General features: G+C 34.7%; 5 protein-coding genes across 5 annotated transcripts; 3 read left to right on the top strand and 2 right to left on the bottom strand.

Moving 5' to 3' along the window:
• Window positions 1-3,326: 3,326 nt before the first annotated feature.
• Window positions 3,327-3,692, top strand: LOC133336812 (DNA polymerase epsilon subunit 3-like). The gene has a single exon (XM_061545091.1). It carries the CDS (start codon window positions 3,327-3,329, stop codon window positions 3,690-3,692), a length of 366 nt encoding a protein of 121 aa, XP_061401075.1.
• Window positions 3,693-4,611: 919 nt separating this feature from the next.
• Window positions 4,612-6,665, bottom strand: LOC133336827 (anaphase-promoting complex subunit 7). Its single transcript, XM_061545105.1, has 3 exons — window positions 6,176-6,665; window positions 5,227-5,885; window positions 4,612-5,165 (listed from the first exon to the last, which is right to left on the bottom strand). Exons 1-3 carry the CDS (start codon window positions 6,555-6,557, stop codon window positions 4,626-4,628), a joined length of 1,581 nt encoding a protein of 526 aa, XP_061401089.1. The 5' UTR covers window positions 6,558-6,665; the 3' UTR covers window positions 4,612-4,625.
• A 2,179-nt stretch (window positions 6,666-8,844) lies between these two features.
• On the top strand, window positions 8,845-10,119 carry LOC133336811 (required for meiotic nuclear division protein 1 homolog). The gene has a single exon (XM_061545090.1). It carries the CDS (start codon window positions 8,845-8,847, stop codon window positions 10,117-10,119), a length of 1,275 nt encoding a protein of 424 aa, XP_061401074.1.
• Window positions 10,120-11,094: 975 nt separating this feature from the next.
• On the bottom strand, window positions 11,095-11,496 carry LOC133336838 (uncharacterized). Its single transcript, XM_061545115.1, has 2 exons — window positions 11,307-11,496; window positions 11,095-11,246 (listed from the first exon to the last, which is right to left on the bottom strand). The coding sequence occupies exons 1-2, from the start codon at window positions 11,475-11,477 to the stop codon at window positions 11,097-11,099; spliced, it is 321 nt and encodes a 106-aa protein (XP_061401099.1). The 5' UTR covers window positions 11,478-11,496; the 3' UTR covers window positions 11,095-11,096.
• A 429-nt stretch (window positions 11,497-11,925) lies between these two features.
• On the top strand, window positions 11,926-15,460 carry LOC133336810 (translation factor waclaw, mitochondrial). Its single transcript, XM_061545089.1, has 5 exons — window positions 11,926-11,984; window positions 12,049-12,625; window positions 12,676-12,944; window positions 14,333-15,266; window positions 15,335-15,460. Exons 1-5 carry the CDS (start codon window positions 11,926-11,928, stop codon window positions 15,458-15,460), a joined length of 1,965 nt encoding a protein of 654 aa, XP_061401073.1.
• The last annotated feature ends 2,753 nt before the right edge of the window (window positions 15,461-18,213 follow it).

Genomic DNA, 18,213 nt, shown 5'->3' with positions numbered 1-18,213 from the left:
ACAACATGCCCAAATTTAAGTTTCTAGCTTTGGGCGTTGATCATCAGTCAGTCACTTATAACTAGACCTCGGATTTTGCATATTTCCATATTTTTTAATAATGAAGATATCGAAATTCTGATTGGACACAAATTCGTTTCAAAGGATTTAGAATTATTTGAAGGGTTCATATTTTTTTAATTTTTTGCATATGCACGAGATATGCAAAAAATATGCAAAATATGCTAGGTCGATATGCAATAAATATGCAAAATATATGCATAAAATATGCAAAATATATGCTAAAATATGCAAAAATATGCAAAAAATATGCACGTTATGCTAGGTCGATATGCGATAAATATGCAAAATATAATAAATATGCAAAATATGCAAAAATATGCAAAATATGCAAAATATATGCAAAAAATGCAAAATATGCAAAATATATGCAAAATATGCAAACATATGCAAAATATGGAAAATATATGCAAAATATGCAAAAAATATGCAAAATATGCTAGGTCGATATGCAATAAATATGCAAAATATATGCAAAATATATGTTAAAATATGCAAAAAATATGCAATAAATATGCAAAATATGCACACATATGCAAAATATATGCAAAAAATGCAAAATATGCAAATATATGCAAAAATATGCAAAATATATGCAAAATATGCAAACATATGCAAAATATATGCAAACATATGCAAAATATGCAAATATATGCAAAATATGCAAAAAATATGCAAAATATATGCAAAATATGCAAACATATGCAAAAAATGCAAAATATATGCAAACATATGCAAAATATGTGCAAATATGAGCAAAATATATTTCACATATGCAATCATTTTAATCAACAAAAAAAAATTCGTGGTAGTTTTCGAATTTGTCTGCTTTCTTTATTTTTAACCTATAGAAATCTAATTGTGTATGTATGCGTTTCATGGTTCAACTGTTAGATTTTTGGGGCATTATGAAAAATTTGCTAAATATATGTATAAAACATGCAAACATATATAACCGTTATATGGCCATATACTAAAACGTGGACCGATATATCCCATTTCCAATACCAAACATCCTAGGAGTAATAATAATATATGTGCAAAATTTCAAAGTTCTATCTTTAATATTGCGACCTAGCATACCGTGCATATTTTTTGCATAATTTGCATATTTTTGCATATTTTGTATATTTTGCACATATTTTGCATATTTTTGCATATTTTGCATATTTTTGCATATTTTGCATATATTTTGCATATTTTTGCATATTTTGCGTATGTTTGCATATTTTGTATATTTTGCATATTTTTGCATATTTTGCATATGTTTGCATATTTTGCATATATTTTTCATATTTTGCATATTTTGCATATTTTTGCATATTTTGCATATCGACAATGCATATTTTGTATATTTTTTGCATATATTTATCGCATATCGACCTAGCATACCGTGCATATTTTTTACATATATTGCATATTTTTTGCATATTTTGCATATTTTTTGCATATTTTGCATATTTTGCATATTTTTGACATGACCCCAAATATCGATCAATTAAAGCATGAAACGCCTAAATACAAAATTTGAGTCCAATCGGATAAAGCATAAAAAACTTATAACGCAACTCTTTTATATAGGGAAGAGGGGGCACCTTTGAACACACAATTTGTCGACAACTGAAAAAGCTAGCCAAAATGGTTTACGCAGATAAAGAACAAGATTGGCATATACAAAAATGTGGTAGCGGGTCGGAAAAAATTTAAACCAAGATTTTATGAGCGCTGTTCAAAGGTGACCCCCCCTCCCCTATATAGATTAAATTACATATATTTGTGTGTAACATATGATCAAGTAATGTAACAACGCCCTTTTTGGAACAACGGCTTACAACACTGTAATCGAATGAAAAGTCCAAACATTGAAACAGCTGAGCGGCTTTTTATTAACTATACAAAACGTTTTTACTGGATATTATGTTTTAATGGATTAGTTTGTACAATTTAAAATTAAATAAGATAGACACATAGTAATTTTGAGGATATACATAAAACAAAATGAAGATCTCAATTAATATCAATGTTCGCTAAAAAGATACCAAAATCGGAATATTAAAATTTAGCAAAAGGGGCAGATATAGTCAACCTTCGGAACAAATTAGAAAATTTATTTGGTTCATAATGCCAAAACGGCAATACTGTTTGGAGAAAAATGCGTTTAAAATTTGAGAAACCCTCTTAACGTCACTTGATGCTAAGACAAAAAATCGGCTATATCATCAAGAGTTGTTGAGATTTTCACTTGAAATTTTATAGGGAATGGGTGTCAGCTGTTACATACGTACATAATTCACTGGTTTCATAATTTATGTGGCAATTTTCACAATTTTAAGAGTATAATTTAAAATTACACTAATATTAATTATAAATTAAAAAAAAAATAATTTTTCATCAGCTGCCATATTTTTGGAACGCAACTATTTTGAATTGTATTATATATAATTGAATTGAATTTTGTAGCATACATTAAGGAAAATTAATTATTTTTATGGTTTCATACGTTATATGTAAACGCAGGATTATATTCGAAATTATCTCGATGTAGTATAGGATTTCGAGCAAATCGAGACACTGGGTTGATTAATTTTGTATGGCAAATCGTGGTAAATTAAACTCGATTTAACAATTAAATCGACGTTTAGAATATTTAATCCACTCGTTCTCAAAACGTAGTCTAACGCGCCCATGTAAACACCATATTTTCCGACTTTCCGAAATTGAGACGGCAAAAATGTCGCCGCGGCGACTAACCATGTAACGCTTCCGATTAGTCGAAAGTCGATTTAATTATCCCTAATCACAGATTGCCTAAACCTCATTCGTAAACAAATCGGTTCTCAATTAGTCTCTATCGCACCTCATTCGTAAATTTTCGGTTATACTTTTGAGTTCTTCTTTATCGTCCATTTTGTTTTCTCTTTCTATTCGTTAGTTAGGTGGAACGTTTTTCAATTTTTCTTCAGTCGATGAAAAAGGCGCAAGAAAAGCATTCTCTCGGCATCTTCGCATCAATCCAATCAAAATTAACAAAATTCAAATTAATTTTAATTTAATTCACTTATACACAGGAACCAAATTTATTTTAAATCATTTGGTAGGTAAGTGTCTTTTCCTATATTTTGATTTTTTTGTATTCCGTACTTTTAATGTTTAACTTAAATCTACTTTCGCCAATTTTTCGTATTTTTTGCAGTTTGTAAACAACTCAACGCCGCTTGAAAGTTAGCTTGTTGTGAAAAAGCGTGTTAGATATATCCGGAAGAACAATGGTCGAACGTATTGAAGATTTAAATTTACCCAATGCAGTGATCACACGTCTACTGAAAGATGCCCTGCCTGATGGTGCCAATGTTTCCAAGGAGGCGAGATCTGCCATTGCTCGAGCTGCATCGGTATTTGTAATCTTCCTGACCTCCACCTCAACATCTTTGGCACGTAAACAGAATCATAAAACCATAACAGCGACAAACATTTTGGATGCACTAAAGCAGCTGGAATTTGAAAGTTTTATTGATCCACTGGAGAAAGATTTGGAAGCGTATCGAAAGGTTGTGAAAGATAAAAAGGATAAAGCCAAAAAGGATACCAGTGCCACGGAAAATGGTGAAAAAGAAACCGAGAATGCAGCCTAAAAAATGTTAATTCGTTTTTTTATATATTTAAGTAAGCGTTGAAAGTGTATAGGAGAGTAAAGGATGCCGGTTAATCAATCGGTGTTGTTGTATACATAAACATAAGAACCATTTTTGTAATAAAGAGATTAATTATGAAAATCATTACGAATTGTATATATTCTCTGGGTATAGCCGTTGACTATTGTTACTAATATAAACATAGTCGGTTCTTTTGTTTATCCCCGTCTTCCATATACAATACAGAAGAACATCTCAACATTCAAAATATAGAAAACGTTGATCTCCTATATATATATGGATAAGAATCGCCCATTAATAGAAGTACTTCTATGTCTTTTATGCATAAAAACCCTTGTTTTTGGGTAGAAAACAATTCTTCTGTGTGTAAAACCCTTCGTGTCTATCTGGTGGGTAACCTTTCAAAATAAGGAAGTCATTTGTCTTCAAAGTATGTAGGACATTTGACTTCTATGAATAGATGGTCTTATTGGACTTCTATGTAAAGACCTACATTTAGAATACATTCAGTGCTCTGAGTAAAAATAAATTCTTTTGGTTATAGTATGGAAGACCTATGTACATAAAACATCTTATTGACTGTTTATATGGACACGGGGCTTGTCTTCTTAGTGGAAGACTTTATAAATCGTCTGTCAATAGTCTCCTGGGTATTCTAAATGCAAACGCCTTATAGGAAATCTTTTCGACCTTGTACTTGCACATCTTAAATTAAATAAAGTCATATTTTATAACAAATAATTAAAATTCTTCAGTAGATTTTCTTTTTATTATAAATAATATTGAGTATATAAAGGATATGAATTGTGAACATGATCTAGAAATGAAAAAAAAAACAAAAAATATATGTATGAAATGGACAAAAAGTGGAATGAAATATTCTTAACATGACTCTAAACTCTTTACTTAAAATTAATTGGTTAATTCGGCATTAACATCTTGCCAGAATGGATCTGAAAATGTATCGGATTCATCATCATCATTTTGTACTGCCGGCGATGACAATTCCACAGCTTCAACCGATGGTTCATCACATTCAATGGGCCATTCATCGTCTTGATTTGCCGACGATGTCATCGAGGTGTCTTGTTCATTTTTCGTATTCGATGACCATTGAGCCTTGCCCAAGGCATTAACACCATCCAAAGCCCTTTGATATGTTGGTTCATTACTCAATGCCGTTGTATAATATTCCAAAGCAGCATTGAGATCTTTTTCTTGGGCCAAAATATCACCCAACATGGTAAATAGTTTATAATGGGGATAAATAATAACTTGTTTCTTTAACAAGGCAATGGCCTCTTGGGTTTCACCCTCTGAATGGCAGAGTTCGGCCATTAATGCAACGGCTGGAGCATAGTGTTCATCGATTTCCAAAGCTTTAGCAACAACTTTCTTGGCACTCTTTTTTGCATTGGGATGTGTGGAATTGACCAAGGTGCGGGCGAACATCTGGAAAGGAAAATACTTTAGAATTTTTTACTATACAATGAAAGGAAAGCTTAATACTCACCACCAAACTCCTTGGAGATTCTCTAAAATAACGCACCGTTAGTGCACACATTGTCTGTGCCTCCTTGGCCCTCTTCATACCAACATAGCAATGGAACAGACCTTTGTAAACCTCAAAACGATAATTGGCAATACACTGGGCAGAACGGAAGAAATAAACCGCATCCTTGTGACGTCTTATTTGCAGACATATTTTACCCCGCAATAGCTGAGCTTCAACATTACGCGGATTCACCGATAGAGCCTTATTGGCAAATGACGCTGCCTTATCCAATTTACCATTGGCATAAAAACTTTGTGCCAGCACAAACCAATGTCCCGATGTAAATTCATGAATATTTGTCAATTGAGCTGTGAGTTTTTCCAACTCTTGAAGCTTTTGATTGTATTCGAAGACCACAGCTAGTGGCATTATTGCTTCCCAATTGTATGGATTCAACATTACAGCAGTCTCTAGATAATGTTGTGCCTGTGTAGAATTGCCATAATAATAGAAACATTTGCCAATCAACGTAATGAGATTTTCATTTTGATGAAATTTCGTTTTATTGTTAATACTTTGGAACGTCTTAGAGGCTTCCATATGTTTGCGACTATACAGCTGGGCATGCCCCTTTATCCAGGTACTTAGCCATTCGATATTTTTTGGTACTGTACTTGCTTTAAAGGAGAAAAAATAACTTCAATTAATCTGAATGAAAAAGAAAAATGTGATTGTTTACAAAATTTAGTAAAACATTAAAAAAATGAGATAGGGACAAATAGAATAAATCCATGTTACTGTTTATAAAAAAACCGATCTGAATTTAGCTTGATAAGAATCGTTCTAGTATCTCCTTTCTTGGATTCCGCAGTAGTTTAAAATTTTTCGTATATTTTCAAGAATACTTTTTATGTACTCTAAACAAACATAAAGTACCCATATGTTTTTATATTTTAATTTAACTTACCATTCATAACTAAAGAATTCACTTCAATTCCATCGACACCCAATTCTAATAAAGCATCTATAGCCTCCAATGCCATTGGACATTCACGCAATACTTCTTTATAATTTAATATGGCTTCACTCGAGTTCGAACCACCATGGTGTATTAATTTAGCCAACAATAAATGGACTTTTGGTGTTCTCGCCTTTGCAGGCAATGCCTGCAAAGCACTAATAGCCTGTGTATTTTCACCCAAATGTTTGTGACACATGGCCAAACGATAACGTGTCTCAGTTTCACCAAAATGTTCATATGTACTTTCGATTGTTGTAAGGTGGGCATTCTTGTAGCGTGACATAAATTTACGCATCAGCAGTGCAGCATTAAATTGTTTAATAGCCATGCGATATTGTTTCTCCTGATAGCAGGCATTGGCATGAAACAATAATACATTGTATTCAATTTCCGGAGTAGCCAATGTGCGTTCATTTTGCAGGAGCGTATTTAGCAAACTTGACTGGAATTAAAAGTGTTGTTATTTTAAAACAAAGCCTAGTGTAGTTCTCAAATACTTACAGCAGTTATAACACTCGCATACAATTCATTTTCATATAATTTTTTAATATTTGTAAGCAGTACGGTTTCCATTTTTGCAGATTTACCCTTAGCTTATGTTCATGACCTTTAAATCTGGAATTAAAAATTTATAGCCGATTAATAAAGTTCCAAATCAATTTGCATATTTGTAAATTATTCCTTATAGTCTATAAAATATATTTAATACGGAAGTGAGTTAGTCCCACCCGCAACACCCCTTGCATTCGCACCGGATTCCTGTCACCACCAATTGTGTTTGTCACGCTATGCTAATCTGGTGGCAAACATGTTTGTTTACCAACCAATTAAATGCAAACATCTTTTGTTATGAATATGCGTCAAAAGGAAAAGTTGATAAAAACCCAGAGAATCTTGTAAACAATGATAATAAGATGCCAGCCAAGAGAAAAATGCCACACATTTTCTACAAATGTATCCGCAAATAAAAATACACTTTACCATTGGCCTATACCATATATTTTTCACCCAATATACCTTTAAATGTTGGACGAAGTTGTTTTTTATTATTTTTAAACAAAAATTATTTTAAACTATGTATAAATTGCGAAAACGAAGCACCCGATGAAAGGACAAACAGAGTATCGAGACGAAGACTTTTTTCATCGACGGCGACGGCCAAAGTAGCCTCTGGCAACGTTAACTAACGTCATGTTCACACAAGACATTTACTTGAAATTAGGGCAATGTGTTATGCAATTGTCATTGTCTCAACGTAGTTTAATAAAAAAAGTTTTTTTCCTTCGGTCAAATCTTACAATTAACGGCTGATTGAAATTCATTAAATTGTACTGGATAAATATTACCCAGTAGCATTCAGTAAGTTCTCAGCGCAGAACTGTCAACAAAATTTCTCTCTTTTCGCTCTCTTTTATTGGACTTTGAAGTAAAAAGACGCGTGTGCGGGCTAGCGAAGATGTACATTATTGTGCCTATGGTTGGTAGGTCAGTATATGTCAAGGATCGATAGCAGTACGATTTCCTACGACATTTGAAAATTCAATATGAACATACGCCTCCGAAATTAATCAGAAGGACTTTCTGGTATATTTCTAATCGGTCATTCGGCAGTAGTTTCAATATATAAAACTGCCTATTAATCCAAAAATTACTCTCGCCAGATGTTCTAGCGTCCAAGACTTTTATATAGTCTTGGACGCTAGAACATCTGGCTATCAGAAACTTCAAGAACCGAATAATAATACATTTTTTCTATTTTTAAAATTGACAAGTTTTATGAGTTCTGGGGCGTGGAACCAACTAAAGAGGAGGACATGACAAGGATTATAGTTAAGCTCCGAAATTCTTTTATGTATCACTCTAAATTTCTATGTTAATTTCCGCCTGTCTGTTGAAATCACAATGGTTAAGAGGTCTATTAAATTTTTATTAAATACAAGTTTTGAAATATTGGGCCATGTCAAAATATGGAACTATATATAAGTGTTATGTCAATGTGTGGACCATTATTGAAATTTAAAACCACATCGCTTGAAAAATGTCTCTAGAATCAACAAAATGCTAAAAATTTTGGCCTGTCTACATGGGGCTATGTCGACACTTTTTCGATTTTTTTTAACTAAGAACTCGAAATGCGAGATTACAGTCATTTCGGTTAAAAATTGCAACTAGAATCGAAAATAGGGCAATATCGCTACATGGGGGCATATACCCAAAACATTCTAGAACAGTAGCAATATATGTGCAAAATAGCTCTATTTTAAATATTTCGAGGGCTATCGTGATTTCAGCAAAGAATTTACTAATTTTTAATATTTTTGTCAAAATTATAAAAGAAAAATTATTATCGTAGTAAAAATTGTACATTCTTGCAGGTTCTGGAACAGACCAATTGTCTTACTTGGGGCCTCTTTGCGTTCAACACGTGCGATACGCAACCTATTAGTTAACTGCTTCAGATATGGCCCCAACAGCTGTTTTTTGTTATTCGTTAGCGGCACCGACAGCGACAGCGGCGACTACGTAACATTTACAATTTACAAGTTTACGCATTTAGCACGCGAATTTCATTATTTTTACTGCCAGTTGCAATGTGTTTATAAATTAAAATAATTATGAATTTTGCCAGACTAATTATTAAACAGCATTGTGCTGTCCTCACGGTATTCCAGACACCAAAACACTTTTCCACCAAAATCACACCAAAACTTTCATCATTGTATCATAAATTGCCAGCAGTGCCGACAAATTTGGAACTTAAATTACAGGATTTAGAAGCGAGGGCTATATCAACACCTCAACGTGGAGCACATAAAGTGGCGGCGGCAACAGCTACAAATACTGCCCAGACATTGTCGAAAAATGTTCCTCTGAGTCAGGTGAATAAACGTAAAAAACGTGCCGGCAAAGCTGACTTAGCCGCATTGGGTTATTTTAATGTGGCCGCATTTTCTACAGCCGAGGAATATGATTTGGAAAATCTTCTGGAAGCCTTGAGACAACAAGAACTGTACGATGCTAAGAAATTCTTTTCAACAGATAATTTGGGTTTGGAACAGGATGTACTTTATGTCACGGCCAAATACCAAGTCGGTGAGGAGGATCGGGATATTTTCTTCTTTCGTGAAGGATCTGTGGTAATGTGGAATTTCAATGACATTGAGACAAATAATGTTTTGTCATTCTTGAGACCATTCGAAAAGGAGGCTTACCTACGGCCATTGGTACGCAGTGAAAGTGAAGTTATGCCCTATACCTATATACCTCCATCCGCCATTGATGTGGAGGGTGATATTGTGTCGTCCAGTGATGTAGAACCGGCCAAGGCATTCTTTCAAGGTGGCAAATTTTTCCTTACATCGGGGGAGGATAACTTTTTCTCGAAATACACATTCTCAAATGCCTTGGCCACGTCTGTAAAACTGGGTATATGGGAGGCGACGTTGGACAGATATATCGATTCTATGGAATTTCTAACAAACGACATGAAAAAGGGAAGGCGCATTCGAATTTCAAGAGCAGAAGTTTTGAGAAAAACCGGCGAACTGTTGGCATTACGTCATGTCATTAATTTATCATCGGATCTACTGGACACACCCGATTTCTATTGGGATCGTGAAGAGTTGGAAACGCTGTATTTGCAGATATGCAATTATTTCTCAATATCACGCAGAACGAAAGTTATGAACGAGAAAATCAATCATTGTGTTGAGTTGGCCGAACTGATATCGCACAATTTGAACGAGGCACACAATACACGTTTGGAATGGATGATAATCATATTGATTATGATTGAAGTTGGTTTCGAAATTATCCATTATTTAGATCGTTATTATGTTAAGGAAGATGAGGCGGCGGGTGCTAATGGCAATAAAGTATTAGCCCACTAGATGTAAGAGAGTAAGAAACAATAAGCATTTTAAGAGGCAATTTTGCCTTTGTTTTTTTGTAGATGTTGTTAAATAAACTATGTTTTTAATATGTATAAAAATAAACAGAATTTATCTATGTATTTTTATTGGTTTTTGGATGGATATAACAGTATACTGAATGATGGATTTTCATCTACGTGGAGTGAAAATATAGATATAATAATAACTTTAAGTGAGTCTATAACAAAAAAGTAGATCTTTTTGTCAGTTTTTGCAATACTATATTCCCTATTGGATTTATACTTATCTTATTATAAGGTGGGAATTCAGAGTACCTCATCGAAAATTATTGTTATGTTCTGAGACAACCAAATTACCGTCACTTGGTTTGGACAATTAGTCTAGTGATGTCAACATACGAAAAACTGATAGTATTCTTATGTTGGGACAATGTCAAAACATGTTCCTATATTAAAATATTTCTGAAAAAAATCTTCCCCGGAAGAATGCCAAATTACATCCGATATGATTGGAAATTTTTTCTAAGATTATTACAAAGAGTTTGAAAGTTTGTCTTGAAAAGTTTGTCCTTTAACATACTGAAAATCGGTAATACCTTATATAGGGGATATCTGAAGACAATGACCTATATTAAACGTCTTCTGTGGAGAATTTGTTTAAGAACCCGAAATGCTAAATTATTAGTACAATCAAAATGAGTTGGAAAATTCGGCTAACAATTTACTGGGAAGAATTTGTTTGCCTACAAGAATTCGAAATGCCAATTACTTTATGTGGGGGCTTTATCAAAACATCTCCCTCATTTCATAAACCATCATCAAGGTATGAGAGTTCAACAGACGGAAGGATGGGGATAAATTGGAAAGGAACAATTTCTAAAACTAATAATTTTTTACATTTCATTAACATTTATTGCAATTTATTAACATTAACAAAAAATCATAAGTATATATACTATTACATATTTACATAACCTAATCCCAAGCTTCCTTGATTTTGAGATGGCTCAAACGTTCCTCTATGGTCACATGTGGTTTAAATTTCTTTGCCGTTTGAGCATCATTCCACATGGCTATCTTTGCTTCTGATTTCTTCAAATCCTTGACGTGTCCGGCAGATTCCTCCTGTAAATAAACATTTGTATTAATACAATATACTTTATGGGAACTTCCATTTATACATACCACCGATAAATAAGGATGCCTCAAATATAGCATAATTTGTTCTTGACGTTCATATTCACGACGTAATGTTTCCATGGCACGTTTACTAACCGGCTTAACCAAACGACGTTTACCACGGAAAATATGACCGGGAACGGTATCTTTGAATAGTTGGATCAATGTTAAACGCATTTTTTATAGATTTTTATTGAAAATTCCAAGTTTTATGTAAACAAATTGTGTGAAAATTGCATGAACAAGAGCCCGTAGATAAATTAATCAGCTGTTTTTACAATTCAGGGTGCATCTTTGGCGGCGACGTGTGTATTTAGAATGAATGGCAACACCGTATAATATGACAGAGTAGGTTATGTGTACATTGTTTATTTATTTAAAAAATTAAATAACTTTAATAAAAATAATAAAAAAAATAAGTTGAATTCTATGTTTGGTTCGGAACTATCTTCGCTTGCCTGGCGAAATTTTTTTGTATTTGGGACAGTAAAATCTGCTTTCATTGTGTTTGCATGTATGTTGGCGTTGTGTTTTGCCAAACAGCTGATTATGAACGTGCTTAACAGCTGTCAAAGGGCAGCCGGTGTTTTGATTATTGATGTAACAGCTCAAATAGATTGTGAAAATGTTAAAAACGTTTAGTATTTCCTTATGGAAATTGAAAAATAACCACTGCCTATTGAAGTAAGTCAATTTTCAATTTGCTTCTAATTCCAAAAATTAAATGCATTTTATTTCATTTATTTAGTTTACATCTAACAGCCCGCCGTTTATTATCCTCGTCTACCGCTGCTGCTGAGGATACAAATAACAACAAGAATGATCTCGTCAATGATTTTGCCAATATACCCGTCGAGCGTATTCGTAATTTTAGTATAATTGCCCATGTTGATCATGGCAAGAGTACCCTAGCTGATCGTTTGCTTGAGCTAACCGGTGCAATAAAGGCCAATTCTGGTAGCCAAGTTCTCGACAGCTTACAAGTGGAAAGAGAACGTGGTATAACAGTTAAAGCTCAAACTGTTTCCATATTTCATAGCTATAAGAATGAAACATATTTATTGAATTTAATTGATACACCGGGTCATGTGGATTTCTCCAATGAAGTTTCACGTTCTTTGGCGGCATGTGATGGTGTCATATTGCTGGTAGACGCCTGTCATGGTGTACAGGCTCAGACGGTAGCCAATTATCAATTGGCAAGGACTCGAAACTTGGCTGTTGTACCCGTACTCAATAAAATCGATATAAAACATGCAGCACCCGAAAAGGTGTGCAAAGATTTAAAGAATCTGTTTGACATAGATCAGGAGAAGGTGTTGAAGGTAAGTAATTGGACTTCATTAGAAAATAATTGTAATTTATATTTATTTAGATTTCAGCCAAATTGGGTACTGGCGTCCCGGAAGTATTGAATAGAGTAATTGAAGTTGTACCTCCACCAAAAGTTGATCGTAATTCTCCTTTCCGTGCTTTACTGTTTGATAGTTGGTTCGATCGCTATCGTGGAGCCTTAAATTTAATTTATTTATTAAATGGCAAATTGGAAGTCGGTCAAGATGTTCAATTGTATTCAACTAAAAAAGTGTATCCTGTAAAGAGCATTTCCATATTGAGACCTGCCGAAACGGAAGTCAAGTGTATGTAAGTATTTATTTTTAATACAAAAACATCTTAATGAGAAAATTTATATGTATGTCAAGCACAATGTAACAGGGGACCACTAGGAGAACTCTTATGTATTTTAAAGCATTCCTAGTCTTTTCCTGAGATTTTAAATATGTTCCAAATTGCTCACCTCTAAGCATATTTAATAATGTCCATAGATATATTTGGAGAAAGCATTTTCTGTTATCTACAGGGATCTACCCATTATAGATCGGGAAACATACCACCTATGGTGACTGCAGCAGGGCTTCGTAATGTATTCAGATGATTGCACGATCATGGCGTCGGGTACCATTATTGATGACATATCTGAGAGGTTTATCTTCTACATAGCTGATCTTGTAAATTTCTTCCATCTGACGGCTGAAATGAAGCTACTACTGAACATAATGGTCGGTGGAGAACTGATTCCGACCAGTAACTTTCCTCAAGATACTGGATAATGCGATAAGCTGGGAAGTAGGAACAAGATCCTCAAGTCGCTAGCCGGCAGCACTTGGGGCGCTGTCAAAGATACCTTGTTGATCTTATAAAGCAATAGGCCGGTCAGTGGTAAGCTATGCGGCACCAGTGTGGTTTGCGAATGTACGTGATGGCAGAATAGTTCCCTGAGAACTGCAACGGGGTGTCTCCTCATGGCTCCAGTGGACCATTTTCATGGGGCGACGAAGATCTTACCCGTCCTTCGTCACAATTATATGTTGTCGAGACAGTACTTGCTTGGGTGCTATCGTCGGCAACATCCCTGTCATAGTCTTTTGGATAGGACTCCCCCGAGCAGGTACGTCAGGAAAGATCTTCATGATCTAGGGTGAGAGAGGTCCAAAGATATAAACGTGAACCTCTAGATCAAGAAGCCTATCAAGCAGGGCTGAAGGCTATTCACACGGACGCAATCGCTCAGGCAGTAGAGCAATATCGTGTGAATACTATAATCGGAGACCACCCTCCATCCATCGCAACAGAGGAGAAGCAGCTGCGCGGACAAACACGAGTAGTCTTTGCTCAACTAAGATCAGGATGGTGCATCCGCCTCAATTCCTATTGGGCAAGAATTGATACCTAACACATGTCTTGCATGTGGACTAGGACCTCACGATACGTTGCACCTCTTCATCTGCCCAGCTATGCCGATTCACCTATCGCCGAATTCGCTATGAACGGAAGAATATCTTTCTATAGCCCGAAAAGGAGCAGTCTCTGTATTTTACCTCATTCGTGGAACTATTGAAGAATATCGCAATTTAATATCAGTTGAGAATTTTATTGCGTCCAAAATATGTGTTTGAAGCCCGATCCCATTTAATTACTATTGTACAAATTATTGTTCAAAAATAACGATATTTTTTGCTTCCTATTTGTAGATCTGCTGGTCAAGTCGGTTTAATTGCTGTGAATATGCGTAACAGTAAAGAATCCGTAATCGGTGATACATTCCATTTGAAAAATGAAACCTGTGAACCGGTGGGTAGTTTCAAGCCACAACAACCCATGGTTTATGCTGGCGTATTTCCATCGGATCAATCGAAACATGTCGCCTTGCGTAGTGCCATCGATAAGTTGATATTAAACGATTCAGCTGTAACAATGAAAGTCGATTCCAGTCCTGCGTTGGGACAAGGTTGGCGCTTAGGATTTTTAGGTCTCTTACACATGGAAGTTTTTTGCCAACGACTGGAACAAGAATTTGGTGCTGAACCAATTATAACTGCCCCCTCCGTGACATATCGCATTGTATTGAAAAATCCCAAAATGATTAAACAAATGGGCACTGATACTATGGAAATATCAAATGCTGCTTTATTCCCCGAACCAATTAATATCAAGGAATACTATGAACCTTTGGTCAAGGGTACAATTATAACACCCACCGAATTTGTGGGACAAATTATTAGTTTATGTGTTGAACGTCGTGGTGTCCAGGAGAGCTCGATTAACATTGATAATGATCGGATATTGATGAATTATGTGCTGCCATTAAGTGAAATAATATTGGATTTTAATGATCGCCTGAAGTCGATTAGTTCCGGTTATGCTAGTTTTAATTATGAAGATTATGGTTATCATTTAACAAATTTAGTACGCCTTGATATACATTTAAATGGACGGCCGGTAGAGGAACTTTGTCGCATTGTACATGTGAGTAAAGCCAAGGATATTGGCCGTGATATGGCCACGAAATTGAAAGAAACAATACCAAAACAAATGGTACAAATTGCCATACAGGCGTGTGTGGGTAGTAAAGTTTTGGCCCGAGAAACCATTAAGGCTTATCGCAAGGATGTCACAGCCAAATTGGTAAGTTAGATTTTGATTTTTTATATTACAAAAACAAGTGAATAACTGTATTTTATTTCCTTCTTTAGTATGGTGGTGATGTGACACGGCGCATGAAACTTCTACGCCAACAGGCTGAGGGTAAAAAGAAAATGCGTCAAATTGCAAATATTAATGTGCCCCATGAAACGTTTATCAATGTCTTGAAACGTTGAACTTCCTTGTGCAAGGCGGGGAACTATAATGGTGGAACATCAACCTAGTTATAAGAAAACAGTGAGTTTTGTTTGTTTTTTTATATTTTTTTATTTATTTTGTTAATTAAAAAATAAATGTTTTGGAATTCGATAAAGACAAAAAGCTTTAAAAACACCTGTAAAACACCCTGGCATTGTTGTGAGGAATATAAAAATAGAACTAAAAAAAAAAACAATTATTGTTGCATGTGAAACAAGCACGACAAAAACAAAATGTTAACCTCAGAAATCCCAGAGTTAAGCAGTTTTGTTTTTTTTTATATGATAATATCCTCAATAAATTTTGTCTATATCCAAAATAATTTAAAAATAAATTGTGGGAAGAAGAAGGGAATTGGTGAGGATACGTTTCGAAACTATAGTTCTTCCTGTTGGAGAGAAAAAAGTATTTATTACTTTTTTTACGTCAACATTTCTTATCCATCCACACTGGAGCCGCATAGTATAAGTTCTTCCAAATACTGCCGGCTAATGACTTGAGAAATTAGTGGTTGATTGAACTAATGAATTATCCAATGTTTCAAGGAAAAGGTTTTTACTTCTGCTAGCAATTGGATATATGGTCTAAGTTTAGGTTAGGTTTGGGGATGTGCAATCACTAACTATGACTGCAACACTCGGGGACCGTCCGGTCCATTGTGATCATCCAAGAAGAGACATGGAGAGATCTGTAGGGAAGAAAGGGGATAGAGAAGACAAGAAGCTAAAAAATAAATAGGCAATAAATAGTGTCGATGGTTGTAGAAATTTTGATAAAAACATATTACGTGCTCGGGTTGCACTGTCCCAACCTCTTCAGGTTTCTGATGACGTTGTAGATTAAAGCAGGTTCCATAGTTGACAAGAAGCTTACACACGGTGGAAAGTGAACATCCACTAATCTGTGCCGTCTTTATGCCTGAACTGGACAGCGACACAGGAGATGTTCAATTATCTCCGTCTCCTCCTCGTTGTCACAGAGCCTGCAATAATCACTAACATCATGGTCCCACTTACTGGTAAAGACCCTGATAATGCAATGGCCAGTAATAACTCCTTTCATTACTCTAATTTCAGCCTTGCTCAGGTTCAACAGTGAATTTGTTCTTTTAGCTGGCAGAGTCGCCCAAATTTAGTCCGTCGTTCGCCAACGAAAGCCTAAAAATTCCGGAAACGGTGACAAATGGGTAGTTTGATTGAGTCATCGATTGCTAGATCTGTAGATTTAGATCCTCGTCCAGCTAGTTCGTCTGCCATTACCAAGATTTCACAATGTCCTGGTAACCAGCACAGCCGAAAGCTGTTAGTGAGTATTTCTAAAACTGCTCTACACTCGAGGATGACCTCTGACTTGATATTACAGGATTTTATAGATTTGAGAGCCGCCTGATTATCCACAAAGATAGTCACCGGTTCAAAGATTTCTGCATCCAGACTTTTTGTCAATTCAGCTGCCTTCCAAATAGCGAAGGTTTCAAGGCCTAACCTTTCACAGTAGACGTCAGCCGTTGTAAATTTTTCCATATTGGATCCGTCTGTATAAAAAGCCAGACCCTCCAGAAAAGGGTTACTACGGTTCCAGTCGTCTCTACTGGGGATAATGACATCTACATCGTTAAATCTCAGGGCTGGTGATATATAGTCGCTTATGGTCCATCTTTTATTATAGCCCATATAGCGGGGTGGTTGTAAATTGACACTCCTGGTTCTTGGTGTGCAAAACAAATTTTCCACGACCCATTTAAGGTATGTTTATGGTCCTAGCGGAATTGTTTAAAATTCTTTCTCTATACAGCAAAAATTTGGACATGTTTGCTGGAACCTCAAAACACAATCATTAACAAACCTCAAAGCATTCTAATTGCATTATCATGGTTTTCAATATCATGGACGTTCCCTGAGGAGACTGATGATAAGAATTTACTTTAATTTTATTTAAAATAAACAACCTGTTTAACATAGAATACTAAATATTATTAAGAACTCAATAATAGTTATCACAACATTTTAATGGCAGTGGAGACCGCAAATATAAACGAAAATTAATGACATATTTAGATAATAAACAAAAATATATGCTCTCTGTAAATAAATACCAGCAGAACAAGTTACAAGATAGCCTGTTGAATTCGAATTAAAATACAAAAAAGAATAAACAGGAAGTGCAAATTAAAAAACTGAAGGGTTGAAATCCTTCCTCTTGTAATATGATATTCATATATTTTTTGTTTACAATAATTTCATTAGATACTAAGTATATTAAATAATTCGATATTTTTGTAAACTAGTGTATTTGTTTGTTTTCTTTTTCTTGTTTGCATTCCTCTTTTTTTTCCTAAAAGTTTTGTTTTTCTGCACTTACCACAGTAAACAATTTGAAAATAACTAAATTCATAGATTTATATTTGCACAAGCTATGTTTATTCATAGAACGTATTAACATTTAAAGCTACATCATCTGATTTGTTTGATAGACTTGATTATATACATATGTATATTTATTTGTTTTATTTTTAATGTTTGGATTTGAATTCCCCTCCATTCGTTGTACTCTTCCCATATATGAAAGCGATAAAGTTTGTTTATGTTTTGTATGTGACTCTCTCTTTTCTCTCTCTCTCTCTCTCTAAATATTATACAATTTTTGTTATTGCATATCATTACCAACACAAACACACTGAACAGCTGGTTTAGCTTCATTTATTTGATTTCTCTGTTTCCCTGTTGATTTA

This window comes from Musca vetustissima, unplaced genomic scaffold (genome assembly GCF_032173495.1).
Source record: "Musca vetustissima isolate MV318-11 ecotype Yass unplaced genomic scaffold, APGP_CSIRO_Mvet_v1 utg6369, whole genome shotgun sequence".
Lineage (NCBI taxonomy): Eukaryota > Metazoa > Arthropoda > Insecta > Diptera > Muscidae > Musca > Musca vetustissima.
This window is presented reverse-complemented; position numbering and strand designations above follow the sequence as displayed.

Excerpts from the sequence above, each read along its gene's own strand:
- LOC133336812 (XM_061545091.1), top strand. The coding sequence starts at position 3,327 with ATGGTCGAACGTATTGAAGATTTAAATTTACCCAATGCAGTGATCACA.
- LOC133336827 (XM_061545105.1), bottom strand. The coding sequence starts at position 6,557 with ATGGCTATTAAACAATTTAATGCTGCACTGCTGATGCGTAAATTTATG. Across the intron at positions 5,886-6,175 it reads GAATTCTTTAGTTATGAATG|CAAGTACAGTACCAAAAAAT; the intron begins GTAAGTTAAATT and ends TCTCCTTTAAAG. Across the intron at positions 5,166-5,226 it reads AATCTCCAAGGAGTTTGGTG|ATGTTCGCCCGCACCTTGGT; the intron begins GTGAGTATTAAG and ends TTTCCTTTCCAG.
- LOC133336811 (XM_061545090.1), top strand. The coding sequence starts at position 8,845 with ATGAATTTTGCCAGACTAATTATTAAACAGCATTGTGCTGTCCTCACG.
- LOC133336838 (XM_061545115.1), bottom strand. The coding sequence starts at position 11,477 with ATGCGTTTAACATTGATCCAACTATTCAAAGATACCGTTCCCGGTCAT. Across the intron at positions 11,247-11,306 it reads GGCATCCTTATTTATCGGTG|GAGGAATCTGCCGGACACGT; the intron begins GTATGTATAAAT and ends GTTTATTTACAG.
- LOC133336810 (XM_061545089.1), top strand. The coding sequence starts at position 11,926 with ATGTTAAAAACGTTTAGTATTTCCTTATGGAAATTGAAAAATAACCAC. Across the intron at positions 11,985-12,048 it reads AATAACCACTGCCTATTGAA|TTTACATCTAACAGCCCGCC; the intron begins GTAAGTCAATTT and ends TCATTTATTTAG. Across the intron at positions 15,267-15,334 it reads AGGATGTCACAGCCAAATTG|TATGGTGGTGATGTGACACG; the intron begins GTAAGTTAGATT and ends TTCCTTCTTTAG.